The following is a 15,089-nucleotide window of genomic DNA, read 5'->3' as shown; positions in this document are numbered from 1 at the left end:
ATTAATTTTTGTTTCACTGTGTGATCGGATAGCAACATGTTTCAGGACAGCATATCCCCATCCCACCACACTCACCTACACAATATAGATAAATCATTTTGGAACAAAACAGAAAACAACAGAGAAATCATTTTCATAAAGAAGGGAGAAATCACTGCACGTGTTGTCTCATATTAGTATTTTCTTCAAGGCAAGTTATTAAGTACACTGTGTGTAAGTGTTGCATCAGTTCAGACTTATAGTAAAAGAGAATTGTATCGTTCATTATCACAAGCAGTGTTGGCTTTCTTTCTTTCTGGTTAAGAAAGAACTAAAGAAATATACTCAAAGGTAGTGAAATTTGATTTTTTATATGTATGCAAATTGTATCCCCAACATAGATAAAACCATATACAGAAAAAAGAAGCAAAATTATGTGCATAGCAAGTATCTAAATCTGAAATCATATGGCATAATTTGTACAAATTGTGAGAGGGGTTCCATGTTTCTTTTTTGAAGGAACTTAATAGCTTCATGCCCTGGTTCACTTGGTAATTGGAGGCATATCCAATCCAGCAATGTTTCAAAGTCTTTTGCTAACTCCGGTAAATGCCAATCTAGTAGCTCCGGGATAACAAACATCGATTTTGAAATTCCAACTGCAGCCTGTAAGTATTCTCTTTTAGCTACTTCCAGTTCATATTCAACCTCGGACGCCGAGTAAACCCTCACCTGCAATTGGCATAGTTCATGAATCAGGAATAAGATTATGCAAATCATGAAATTATATAACTTGTTATGTGCAATAAAACTGGTCGTTTGTTATCGACGTTCGAAATGGATTTATAACTAGTTACAGGAGGAAAAAATTCAATTTAAACTTACAGCAGGAGAGGACCAAGTTCCACAAGAGAGAGCAAATATCACTAGGGGTTCATATAATTCCAGTCCATATAAGCTTCTTAATGTCATTCCATGATTTTTCACTTCCTTTGATAATGACTGTTTCGAATTTAGCTGCAAGAAGCATAGAATTCGGTTACGAATTGCCTATATAGTCCAATTCAAAGAAAAGCCTGACTTTAAATGGATAGAACTTACAAGTTTCCAGTGACAAGGAAGTCTCAGAATGCAATGTTCTATGGTTGTTGCACTTAGCAAGTGCCCGCCCACGTTTATTGTTGCCTGAATAACAAGAAATCCGAAAAATCTCTTGAACGCAACAGTACAATTATTGTCAACATGGAAGATACAAAACTTATTAGTTAGACCATACCCTGTGCGTCAGCGCAACCACCATGTCAGTACTCTCTAACATGTCGTTTTCTATGAATGCCTGAAGCAAAGCAGAGTTTGAATAAAGAAACTATTACTGATATCAACGTCAGAAGTAAAAAATTCAGTGAAAATAAAAAGTTTCGAGATTCAGATGATACTAATTGTTATGGCAATGGACATCGTTATTGACATACCTTCATCATACACGAGTTATATATGTTGATCCAGAATGCAAGCTTCTCCTGATGATTGAGATTCTCTAACTTGACAGAGGCTAGTTTTCTCAAAAGAAGTCTGCAAATGTCAGGAAATTAGAATACTGTAACATCTAATTGATCAAATATTAACCGTCCTGGAAAAGCAAAGTAATAGTATTCTAGTTTGAATCAAATGCAACATACTTCAACCGATGCAGTAAAAACAACGAATTTGCAGTTCGTTTTGGATTGAAAGGTTTAGCTTCAATCACGCGTAATTGTTTGTATAGACCAACATCCCTCTTTCCAAATTCGACATAGATGCCGTAAGGATCCTTAAACTCTTTTCCTTCAGTACAGTTTTGATGTTTTAAATCCCATGAAGGTGGTACTGGTATGTCAACTGCAGCACCTGGATTCTTCACTCCACTAATTCTCAACAAAATGCTTAATAAACACTTCAAAATATTTTCAGAGATTATATTTGGGCTTTCATCTCCTGGTGGTTTTTCGTGTGGACTAAGATTTCTAACTTCCGCAATTGGCAGGTTGCTATGCCGTAGTTCTTGCTGCACAATGGGAAAGCTCACATTCATTGACTTCAACAAAAAATTCACTTCTGTTTTTCACCTACTAGACCCCATCACACAACTGAAAACTGTTTTGGTATACCTGCCTTTTAGGAAGATCACAATTTTTCTGCAGTGATGTATTGTCATCGGGAAGTTTCTTAGTTCGATTCTTTGTTGCTTGCCCCGTAGAAGTAGATTGCTTGCTTCTCTTGGAAGGATTAGAATAGGATTGATCCTCCTTTCCTTGTCTATTCACTGATAAGACAAACAAGAGATTCAAGCCACAAGAGATTAGAATAAATGCATACTATAAGTAGGATCTCTCACTTACTTCAAAAATATGTCACTAATTTAAAATTAGTGCTAGAGATGAATCCTAGATCATGTATTTACTCTGCTGTATAAACATGCAATAATTTCTCCATGTAATGTAATTTCATCATTCATGAAATGCCAGCTCAATTGTGAAACAACTTAAGCTAAATCGGTAACTCGACGACCGGTTACTCACCTGGAAGTGTTGTTGTAGGACTAGTTGCAAATGTTGCATATTTACTACTTGTTTGGGAAAGTGATTTCAATTTACCCAGTTTTGGACTACTATATGGGATTGCATTATTGAGTTTCATCTTGGAGGATAAGATGTAGACAGCTTCCTGATACAAATCCTTCCTATAATGCACCACTTGCTCTTCAAGCCTTACAATTTCTTCTTCTAATACTGCCACCTCAGCCACAAGTCCTAGTGTCTACAATTTTTTGAAAGATTAAATTAACCAATCAAATAGTCAAGTTTCTGTAATATGATAAACCCCTTGAAGATTATACTCAAATAAATTCATCTTTTTTCACTCATAACAATGGGAAATGATTTACTAACATTGGGAGGGAGATAAGGAGGGATACGAGGGAGTGCTCCTAAAGGCCTATTGAAAGCTCTCTTCAGTGTTCTATGGATATTCTCCTCATGCCTCAGCTTCTTCTTTAACCTTTCCACCTTCAAAATCGTAAACTCCGGCTCAGTTTCCAGTTAGAGACAATAAGATTGAAATCAAAATAAAAAAGAAACAGCGTCATTACGTCTTGTTGCAAAGCCAATTTTCTGTCTCTGCTAGAGTTTTTTCCACCTTCTGTTGTAGAATTCCTTGTGCCTTCTCCTAATTTTCCCCACATCTCTTACTTTTCATTCAAGGGTAAAGAAGTTAGAATCAAATCAAGTATCAACTTAAGAATAAGAATAAGATAACTTCTGCAGAATTCACAAACAAAGCAGAAAAGTTTGAGAGATTGAGATTTAGAGAAGCCAACCCAATCATGAATTATGATCAAAGATCTTTACTTTCTTTATAGTTGTATAGTATTTGTTATGTTGAGAAAAGAAATACCGACTTATGAGAATTTCTGTGATCTTTGGTCGATGAAACTGAAGACATAGTTTGTGTCATTAGGATAAGAATTGAGAACTGTTACGGTATCATAATCGTATAGAATTCAATAATTCATTCATTGTACCAACCGTTTAGAAGAAAAAAACATTGGACATAGATGTAACACCTATTCTGTGTAATTAATAATTACTTTTTCATGTGATATTAGAGTTTGTACCCTTGTCCTCACTCTCGTGTTCATCATTTCCTGTTACTACTAAATATGTAACTGCAACCACCACTATATATTTATCAACTTTTGTAACAGGAGCATATTATAGCCTGCAATAATTCTAAATAACACGAAATAATACTTACCAGCTGAGCCACGACGCTCAAATCTCTTTATTTATGTACACATGAGAAGCAAGAGGGTTGATGAGGCTCAAACTATAGGAGAAATGAAGTATAAAGAAAATAAACTATATGCTAAGTTAAAGAAAAGAAGACACTACGAGACTAAGTGAATCCAGTTCCACCGCTTTGAATGAAAAGAATAGAATAGTGCAAGAAGAAGAAAAGGAACCAAACGTAACACAAAGCATCAAAACCACACCGAATAGAGAGACGTGGAAGGCTCCAATTATAAAGGAGAAATTATTTTTTGCTATCACATGAATTTTTTACGGTTGGTCTTATTAAGAAATTGAGAGATGTTATTTTCGAAAGGAATAGTGTAAAATACGTTGTGACAGTACATATATATTTTGTCCTCTTCTAAGTTGGAGATTCACAATACTGTAAGACATTAGTGTTATCATCATTTTACTTTTAACACATACCTTTAAATTCTTAGTATCTTACATTTATCTTGGTAAGTAACTCAAGCTCCTTCTTCTTATATAAACAAATGATATAATTTCTTATGAAGTGTATAATTAATATTAGAATTTCTCCAATGAAAAGTGCTGTGAGGGGTATGTGATGACCATCCTCTATCCCAACTTGGTGTTTTTATTCTTATGTCACTCTATTTATGTTAAGACGTGTAAAATTAACATATTATTTTAAAAAAAAAATGAATTATTATTTTTGACTTGTTGGTAAATATCAATTAGTCGGGCACATGAGACTCTAAATGTGATGGACAGAGGATCCCGTTGCTTATGTCATGAACTCATTCTGAACCAACGTGCGCTTTCTATTACATCAGAATCAGTTTTAAGCTCCATCTGTTCTTGTCTTCCCATTTTACTACTTTCTTCCTATCCTAGTATATTGTTCATTTATTCTGCTTTCCAAGTCAAATATCTAAATTCTAATAAAAGTGAGTTTTTAATGGAATTTGGTAGTTTTGCCTGTGAATTACGCACTAGATGCATTAAATAAATCATAAATTAAAGAGGGATATACTTACTACAATCCTAACCATCAATTTTACGTAAATCCAATGTTTTGAATCAGTGATTAGATCTAAACCATTAAATAGTTCTAAAATTGATGACTAGGATGAGTCAGTTTAACAAATTTACTGTTGGAGTAAGTAAATCACACTCTTAAAACGAGATCAAGCAAAAGTTGCACCAATCACATGCTTTAATTTGCCAACTAAAACCATTATATTTTCCCTTGTCCGGATAAATTAAGGAAATTTATATATATTGAATGACGTTTAAATAAAAAAATACTTACGGTAATTTTTCTAATAATATAAAAATGCTTTTTTATTGGTAAAAATATATGTGGAAGGTGAAACAATAAAATCTGTCTAATTTTGAACCACGTCATTCCAATGGCTGGCAAATGACAACCTCGTGGAGAGAGGAAAAGTATAGAATCTGTTGTCACTGGTCGTTACCACTTGCCATACACATATTAAATGTTTGTTTGATAAGAATTGAAGTACTAAACTAAAACTTAGCTGAAATGTTACCTAGTGAGATTACTCCCCTCTCTCTCAATAAAAACTTAAAGCATATTGAGCTGAGATTTAACTTAATTATACTACTTGACAACTTTCTTCTACCAAAGGCTATACTTACATCTTGTATGAGAGTTAAGTACAGTGATAACATAAACATCAAATAAAATTACGATGCATTGTTTTAAGTTGTAACAATCAAATCAAAGATTGAACTTTGAATTTTAGCACATTGAGAAAATGGATGGGTGTGTATAATATACTTGAGCCTCGAGCACCCTGAAAACCTTTTCAATCATATGGATATCCACAAAGTTTGGGGATAAATTGAGTGCTCAATTGATAGAAAAAGAAAGAAAAATGGAATTACAGCAAGGGATTTACACGATGGAAACTGGAAACAATTTACAACTATTTCTAGATGGCCTCTTCAGTAACCTAGAAAATATTATTGACATCCATAATGCCAAATGTCAAATCATTACAAATAATCAATTTTGCTGCATGAGAAACAGCAGAAAATATGTCCACGTTGCTATGATCGGCATAGAACTACCTTAGCAATTCATCATATGAAGCTAATGCTTCAATAATGCTTTCTACCCATCTGTCAAAAAGGAGGAAGGTTGCACAAAATGGATGATATTAAAGGATTTCAAAGAAGCATAAATAGCAGTTCGATTGATGCACATACTGGGTCATAAGGTTAACTTGCCTTGAAATACTTTATAAATCACTCTATTCTCCATTATGGGATGGAGATAAATATGTACAAGAAAGAGTATATTGATAAAGATATTTGTTTTCCAAAAATCAAAACAGCGATTGCGCTGATAAAATAAAGGATTTCTAACTGACTTCTTTTCCTAAAGCACGATTCGATGGAAAATACACTCAAAACTTGTCTCAAATCATCCCGTAGGCCGAAGGGAAAATTACAAAAAAGAAACTTCTTAAAATTTATTTACAATAAAAAAAATCAATTTTCCCCACACAAAACCGCACCATATTATTGAACTAAATCACAACCTTTACATTGCCTATATTATCACTTCTTTTGCAGTTTTCCGAACAACAAAGGTTTTGTATTCACAGTAATAAATTCAACTTAGATCACATGGTATAATATAAAGAAAAATGACTTGGAAGTGGGGTGGATAGGAGTCGAACTTGACTCAACTCAACTCAGTTGGACATTAAGGATTGTCTCGAGTTGAGTTTTGAATTGATTTCAATGCCAAACTACTTTTTCAACTCAAGTTTGACTTGATAAAAGTTCATAAATTTTCGGGTAGGTTAACAAACTCAACTTTATGTAAAATTTAAAGTTTGCAGAGTTTGTGATTTTTAATAAAAAATTTACTACAAATTAAAGTTCATATTGTAAACATTGTCTACATGTATTTGTATGTATAGAAAGTGATCAAGTTATAACATTTGCAAATGTGAGAAATGTAAACAATTAATATGTATCATTGAATCTTATTTGAATTAAAAAATAAATGCAAATGACTTATTTAAGTGATTATTAACTAACATTTAATCTTTAACATTCATGTATAGTTGTATGGCTCAAATGCACTACTCTCACAATTTTTATATGAGAATTGTTCTCACCTAGGTCAGTCATGTGTGTATATATATATATGTATATAATATAATAAACTCATAAATCTAATGAGTCGACAATTGTATTCGCCTCAAGTTCAGCTCGTCTATTTAACAAATTCGATTTTTAGCTCAAATTCAACTTGTTTGATTCATCAACCAAGATTATTAAGCTAAATAACGAGTCTGGTTAGTTTGGTTCAATGACTTGCCCAAGGTCCACATCTGTTGTCCCACTCTTTTGTGTCACTCGATGTGCCAAGAGATATGATTGGTCAGAAAAATACTTAATAATTGTTATTTTAACTTCAATAAAAAAATTTCAACCAATTATAGGTGATGGTACAGAGTGGTACAAAAGTGGGACAGCAGATTTGCTCTCATCTGCCCAATATAGAAGTAACAGTACTAAAAAGAGAGAAGCACTAAAAGGGAATTTGTATAATCATTATCATGTTCCGTAGTGATGTCAACTTTTAGATACAGGTAAGAGGTCCTTAAACTTGCTAAAATTAGCTAATAGACTATCCAAAAGACCAGAACTGGAAATCATTCACCATGCGACTTGCACAAGTTATTCATACGCATTATAGTCATTTGCACCCATTTTAAAAAAACTGACCTATTGTATCGTACCAAACTAAAACTCTTGTCAAAAATATATATACGTACCCAATAGTCAAAGAAAACCAATTTAAAAAGTAAAAAACACGTTTCACTTTAAATTTTTCAGAAGGAAAAAGTTAGCAAATGAGGAACTACAACTTTTACCGATGAATAATAAACATGTGTCACTTGATGAATGGTTTCCTTTTAGCTAAAGGACTATTTGCAAGTTCTTGTAAGTTTAAGGACCTCTAATACAGATTTGAAAAATAAATGCAGCTACTTCAAGACGGGACAAACTTCAAAGAGTGTTCATTCTTTTCCTTTAAAAACGGAATAAATTAATCAAAATAGACACATTCATAAATGGTTAAAGCCTGCTATATTTCGAAAACCAATGTGCTTTTAGAAATATCCTGTTAAATTATTTTAAACAGGAAAATTTTCTCCATGTGACCAGATATTGGAAACAGATACTGATTATTTTATTAAGAGAAATGTATTAAAAAGAGGATTTGTGATTACCCTTCAAGACCTGGTTGGGTTGGGTTGTATACATTGCTGAATCCTAATCTTCTTGCCATTGCAGCAGTTGTCTCACCAATGCACGCAACAGAGTTGCTCCACTCTGAATCTGACAAAAGATTCTTCCAGGCACTGTTGCAGCACATGACACCCGTAAATTGTCTCCAGAAAAACAAAAACTGGGCAAATACTAAATACTAGAAAACTTATTAAGAACAATGTTCTGCCTATTTCTACAGAGCAAATAAGAAAAAAAGAGTAAGTTCATCATCAATTTCACAACATCGAGACACATCAGGATGCTTGACTAGCAAAGGGACACCAAAGCAGCATTGAAGTTAGTATAAAAGAGTTAATTAAACATATACAGAAAGTTATATTACACCTGTTTATACTTAACAAATAGTAGAAATATTGAATTTTAATATAACTAACTCTTTCTAGATTTGAGATAGATATGAGACTATTATTAAAATACAAAATTAAAAAAGAGAGGAACACACAAAGGAAACTCACCGAATTGCTGATGGCGAAGCTACTGTAACAACAGGGGCAGCAAGCGCTTGCCTCAGAACTATTTGGTCAACATGTTGAACTGGTACCTGCAAAATGTTTGAATTAGGGGAATTTACCATTAGCAAATGACCCACGTTAAACATCAATAGAAATGCAGTTGCTTGCAATGAAGAAGTATGGGACCATGTTTACTTGAAAAAGAAGAGGGCTCCATGGCTAAAATATTTTACCGTTGTGTATGTGTTCATCCTAGTAACCTCAAACCCACGACGCGAGAGTCCTTCCTCTGGTTATGTAAATATCACAGAGGATATTAGGCTATCACTTAAGATTTTACTAATTAAAAAAACTTCAAAATGATAATTGCTGTATAAAAACAATTAAATGCAACAACAATAATCCATATACCAATCTCATGGCTAGCCTTAGCAGAAGCAGGATATAGAACAGCCGGTTTAATTCCAGTCTTAGGAAGCTCTGCAGCTAAAGTCACTCCTGTTGCTGAAAATTATGAAATTCATGATTAGGCTCGCAATTCACATACTTCAAACTTCAAAGCAAAACACATACAGTTAGCCAGTTACAGCAGTAATGCATGAAACAACCGAAGTAAATTAATGTTCTACCCTATTCAGATGCATGCATATATTGGAATTATTAGCGACATGATATATCTTCCTGGAATAGCCCAATGTACTTGTAAGACTTTAGATATGTTTGTGTATTCAGTCATCGGCCATTCAGCATGGTAATGAAGCAAAGCTGGGGAGTACGATGCAGGAGCTATTAAGTTCAGCCTTCACCTAACTAGACACACATATACCTTTTGATGGTGTAAAGGCAACATGAAGTGATTGCTCCGAAGACTGCAAAGTTTCCTTGAAAATGCTTGCAGTGCCAGCCCCAACAACACCGATTTTAACATGAGGCATGCCCGCAGCTCTGAGGACAACAATCAAGACTAAGACAATTATTTGTTAGAAAATAAAGTGCCCAACAAAATTATATAAATTGCACACATAAAAGACAGTACTTTAAAGAGCATAAAAAGGAAAGCTTAGTTTTTTTTCTTCATATTTTAGAGAGATGCTAGATGGTACAAAACGAATGACATATCTAGGATATTTAACAAATTAATATTGGCATATTTGACAACTCATTTACAATTTAGAATGGAGGTCACAGGCAATCCATTAACATGTTACAAAATGAAGAATGTTTCAAGTATTCTGCCCGTTGAACTGTATTGTACCTTTTGATGCTAGCAGAACCATGTACAGCATTGAACAAACTTTAGGAAATCCTTATCATGGTGATAGTGATTGTCAGTAATTAGCAGCCCTAAGTATATGATGGGCTAGCACTGACCGATAACCCGAACTTCATTTTGGAGGTAAAATGTTGTTCCACAAAACAACTCAAAATTGTTCGAAAATATAGTCTAAAATTAAATTTGCTAACATGTCACAAGCAATCTTACATATATTAACCAAACAAACTCTAAACTCTTACCTCCATGCCTCTAGAAAGACTGAACCTGCCTCAGGTGAAGTTATGATGATCCAATCAAATGCATTATCTGCAAGTATCAAGGGTCATAGGAAGAAATGATACAGAAGAAACAACATAGACAACTGAGTTCATAAGTTGGCAAAATCATCATATGTTCATAAATGCCAAATTTCTCCAGGCTACTTAGACTATAGATAATAGTTCCACATAAAGGCCTCTAAACCCTATTTTTACAAATTATACCAGGAAAAAATCAGCTAGATTTAAAACTGGAGATGAAAAAAAGAACAAGAACTTTACATCGGGCCAAATTTAACCCACCTACTTATAGAAAATAGTTGACATTCATAGGTCCAGATTAAACTAATCTACCATCAGGTAACTATCTCATAAGCAAAAGACCTATAGTCTGTGATAATGACATCAAATGGGCAAGATCAAGTCCAAAAATAATATATCAGAAAGTGATCTACACCTCCAGCAGTCAAGCTATTCATAAATAAATGGCTGAAAGATTTAATAGAAAAAATAAATTCTTCCAGGGAGAAGCTCAGACAAATTCTCCCTGACATAAAAGGAGATTCTGATACAACATAAGCATCAGCATACATGCCAACACAACCATAAAAATTGAATGAAGGCATAGTTATAGGCGTTAAAACTATAACCCTTCATTTTCAAGGAAACCATTGGGAATGGAAATTAGCTTACAAATTACAAATGTCACAACCACATCATTCTTTCCACTAAGCAAACATAAATATTATTCTAAAAATCAGTCAAATAAAATATAATTGATTTAAATATACTGTCTTGACAGGATAAAAACGGGGTGGTTTAAACTTAACAAATACTTAAATGCTCATCACATAGTGTGATCCAAAAACATACCACTTAATACAGAAGGGAGCTTGTCAAAATCGGGTCCCCGCGTGTGATCGATTAGTGGAAGTTCCAAACAGTTAATTTCATGTTTAGCCTGCACACAACATTGGAATTACAATAATAGCTTCAGCTTACAGTTGTAGTTATGAGTCAAACATTAAACAAATGAGGAGAACCTTAAGTAAAATGTCTATATCGGATCCCTACACTAATCTAAATTTGAGAAACCTAGTTTGAACTGCAATATGATTATGATACGAATTTTGCTACGTAAAACATATTTGATTTTCTGATATTATGAACATTGTATTGTGATCTAAACCACTTCCTAGAAAGGTTGGCATTATAACTAATACTATTTTCTTGTTTTATGAGAACGTGGTTTAAAGTTAAAGAAAGATGCAAAACAATAATAATAATAATTTAAAATGCCACTAGCGACAATGACATAGAAATTAAGAAAAAGAAGAATGGAAAATACTACACTTGGTGCCATTCATATGAACCTTTAATCGAACACCTAAATGACGAAATGTCTCTCAGTTCGACGAAAACATAACGTAATGTGTATAAGTATAAAAGATAAAACGAGGAAAAACATGTTGAAGCAACGGGAACAACAGTGAGAATGAATAAGTGAATTATAAGTGTAGCTACTTGGAATCTTATGAAAAAGAAGCACAATGTGAGTGTAACAAATAGCATCTCATTGAATGGTGAAGGAAGTGAGAACTACGAACCAGAGCAGTGATAAGCTTAGCGTTTTTACCACGCTCTCTGGTGACGACGACTTTAGGTGTGAGATTGGAAGTAGAGGCGGAAGTTGATGTTGAGACATAATCGGTGGCGGAAGCGGCGGTGGCGGTTCGGAGAAGACGGTGAAAGATAGGGCGGTGAGGTGGAAGAGGAGGAGAAGGAGGAGAAGGTGAAGAAAAGAGAAGGGAGAGAGAAAGGGAGGCCATTGAAACGTGTTGGGCAAACGAACTTTTCCACAGGCCAGCTGTTATCACATCAATCGCACCGGCCCCTACTTTTTTATCTCATATTTTATCACAAATATCTAATCTACTACCGTTACTACTTTATGGAAAAAATGCATCTGTTAGAGTTTTTTAACTTTGTTTTATACTCTTATTATATCTCTTAAAACCTATCATATTTTGTCACAGAAATGAAAGAAAAATTTTAAAAACAAAAAAGTCACATTTTAACTGATTTATGATTGAAATGGAACATTATTCAAAACAAGTGATCAGTATCTTTATCTATTAATCATTTTTAAAGTAATAAATGAATCGTAAATAATATATTAATTTTACATGACTTTTTATTGTATATTATACCTATTACTTATATGTAATATTTAGATTGGAGTAATTATGGACTTCCAATGTATAATAATACAAAATTAATATATTATTTATTTATATTATTTATTATTTATTTATATTATTTTTTCTAGTGAATAATAATAAAATATATATATGTGATTAATAATATAATGACAATATATAAAACTTATAGATGATTTTGTATACATTTTTTCTCACTTTTTATATTATCATTTTATCATTAGTATTGTTTCTTATTCTCTTCTTATTAAATTATAAATTTGTTTACTTTCTTTTTTCCCCCACTTGTTTATAAGGTTATTTTTCTAAAAGTTAACTAGTGCATTAAAAAAACCTATAAAAAAAACCTATAAAAATGATTAAAATTAAGTCCAATCGTAAAAAGGATCCTATAAAATATGTAAAATCATCGATCAAACATATTATATTTTTAAAGATGAAAATTTATATCTATCTCTCCTCAAATGGGAGGAAGTGATAATAAAAACATAAAATATAAAAAAGTGAGGTAAAGAAAAATGGTATCAAAATAAAAATGTAGTCATAATAGTTTAAAGGAAAGCATCTAACCCTTTGGTATTTGAATCATGTGCAAATTTAACCCTAAAGTTTAATAACTTGCAAATCTAAACTTAAAGTTTAAATATTGCAAATTGAACATTCTATTAAAAAAAATGTTAAATCTAATGGTGAAAAACATATACTACTAAGTGTATTCTACCAATGTAAGAGTTTTTTATATTGTCATTACATTATTCACTATCTATTTTAAATTATTATTGACTTTTAAATAAAAGTAATGTAAATGAATGATAAATAATTCACTGACTATTTATAAATATTTACATTGTTTATATATATTACACTCAATTTATATATCTATCATTTAGTAATATACTTTTTACCGATGTATCTTTTTTATGGTACTATCAATGATATCTTTTCGCCATTTGATAAAGAACTAATTCTTTTAGTGTGTAGCTACCCCTCCCAATAAGTGTTGTTCAGAAGAATCAAACTTTTGACATTTTAGTCATCCTGAAAATCTAGTAAGATCTTACACTACTAGTCTAACACATTGTTAGTTTTTCGCTGATCTATCTAATACATTATTATTATTGTACAAAATTCATGTATAGCACACTATATCACACATCTAAGGTTCACATAAACTTCAATGTGTTTAAAATTAAAGTGTTAAAAGAATTATTGAAATAATTAGGTTATTCTTCAATGTACTAAATATACAATACTGAGATAAAAGAGGGCAATATTTTCCATAAAATCAATCTACATATATCCCTATGCCATAAGAAAAATAATTTATCACAAAGTAATATTTATCAAACCTGTAAATTTTTCTTAGTAAGAGAATATATAAAATAATATGCCACGATAATATCTAATTGCTAAGATAGATTATAAAAAAGAGTTAATTTGTTACTCAATAAATGAGAATGTTACTATCCAGAATCCATTGAATCCTCTAATGGCTTAAGATATTAATGCATTTAATAATAAAATTTGTGCTATCGATAAAATATTTGAACAATACACTACTAGACTAGCAATGTAACTCATATATGAACAAATCTTAATTTAACCCATCACATAATTCTTTGTGTATAAGACCATCTAAAAAAATAGATCTTGCTAACTTGTGCCTTTAGAATAGTTGTTAATAAATTTAAAGCATAAAATAAATATAAAAAATGGTGCCAATAAAAACTAGAAATTTTAGTGTTGCATTTTTTAGTCATTTTTTGAATAGCACCCTTAAAAGAGAAGAAAAAAGAAACCCCTTAAACAAAGTACATTCATTCCCGTTCAACTCCTCTCCAATATTGGAGAGACCAGTACTCGAATGTGATAATGAAATTTTTTATTAGAAAATAACATATAATTATAACTGTTAAATAATTTTTTTGCTACATATCTTAATCACATGCAATACCGGAGAGCATCCCATTGTTGTGGGCATTGAGGAGACGTGGCAAATGATGGTTGGGTTGTGTCGAAATGCTTGCAGATATTATGGCAGCAACAAGAATAAACCCTACAGCAGCGCCAACCTCTATAATAAGTTGAAGCTGAATGTGGTAATAAGTAATGATGAGTAATGGTGGAGATTTGTGTCCCAATTTCCCAACCCACTCCTAATCTGTTTGCGTTTCTTTAGTGCCCTTCCTCCCAACAACATCGTTTCGCTTAGAGATGACAAAACGAGTATTGCCCACGAGCACGCTTGCATAGCCCGCATATTACAAAACCTGCAACCAGTTATACTCATCCCTTGTTTGCTCCCATTTTCAAGTTTTTGTTCATATTTTTTAACATTCTTGAAAAATCATTCCGTAATAACTACTCCAGGTTTTTATAACTAAGGAAAATGATATACTTCTATAAACTTCTTACTCGTAAGAAAGTAACATGTATATCATATTTTATTTATTAATAACTGATTTATAAATGATATATAACAATTTTATATAAGGGTATACCATTACTCTTATAACTAGTTCACAATATTAAAATTTTCATCTATTTATATCTTTGAAATTTAGTTTTAAAATGTGATTATGTTAAGGGGATGAATATGATTACTAATATAATACAGAATAGAGTGAATTTCACAGATTGTAGAGTTTTATACAACATGAGTCAAAACACTCAAGATACATTATGGATATGTGACACTTCCTACAAGTGCCATCCAAATCTTGTAGACGAACCTTTCCCCCTTATATTAGTTTCAATGGACTAAAAAATAT

General features: G+C 32.3%; 2 protein-coding genes across 5 annotated transcripts; both read right to left on the bottom strand.

Moving 5' to 3' along the window:
- Positions 397-4,036, bottom strand: LOC109327492. 4 transcript variants are annotated; one of them, XM_019560662.1, is made up of 11 exons: positions 3,772-4,036; positions 3,107-3,205; positions 2,907-3,023; positions 2,538-2,775; positions 2,127-2,281; positions 1,659-2,023; positions 1,452-1,551; positions 1,256-1,315; positions 1,081-1,164; positions 865-996; positions 397-711 (listed from the first exon to the last, which is right to left on the bottom strand). In XM_019560662.1, the coding sequence occupies exons 2-11, from the start codon at positions 3,197-3,199 to the stop codon at positions 412-414; spliced, it is 1,644 nt and encodes a 547-aa protein (XP_019416207.1). In that variant the 5' UTR covers positions 3,200-3,205; positions 3,772-4,036; the 3' UTR covers positions 397-411. The 4 variants fall into 4 exon arrangements, with proteins under 4 accessions (XP_019416207.1, XP_019416205.1, XP_019416208.1 ...); XM_019560660.1 differs by lacking the exon at positions 3,772-4,036 and adding an exon at positions 3,335-3,716; XM_019560663.1 differs by lacking the exon at positions 3,772-4,036 and adding an exon at positions 3,335-3,716 and having other exon boundaries at positions 865-981.
- LOC109328665 (uroporphyrinogen-III synthase, chloroplastic) lies at positions 5,630-12,030 on the bottom strand. The gene is made up of 9 exons (XM_019562234.1): positions 11,707-12,030; positions 10,973-11,060; positions 10,082-10,148; positions 9,393-9,511; positions 8,978-9,070; positions 8,800-8,855; positions 8,570-8,655; positions 8,054-8,185; positions 5,630-5,921 (listed from the first exon to the last, which is right to left on the bottom strand). The coding sequence occupies exons 1-9, from the start codon at positions 11,926-11,928 to the stop codon at positions 5,867-5,869; spliced, it is 918 nt and encodes a 305-aa protein (XP_019417779.1). The 5' UTR covers positions 11,929-12,030; the 3' UTR covers positions 5,630-5,866.

This window comes from Lupinus angustifolius, chromosome LG15 (genome assembly GCF_001865875.1).
Source record: "Lupinus angustifolius cultivar Tanjil chromosome LG15, LupAngTanjil_v1.0, whole genome shotgun sequence".
Taxonomy (NCBI): domain Eukaryota; kingdom Viridiplantae; phylum Streptophyta; class Magnoliopsida; order Fabales; family Fabaceae; genus Lupinus; species Lupinus angustifolius.
Note: the sequence above shows the minus strand (reverse complement) of the source record. Positions and strands in the feature narration are given on the sequence as shown.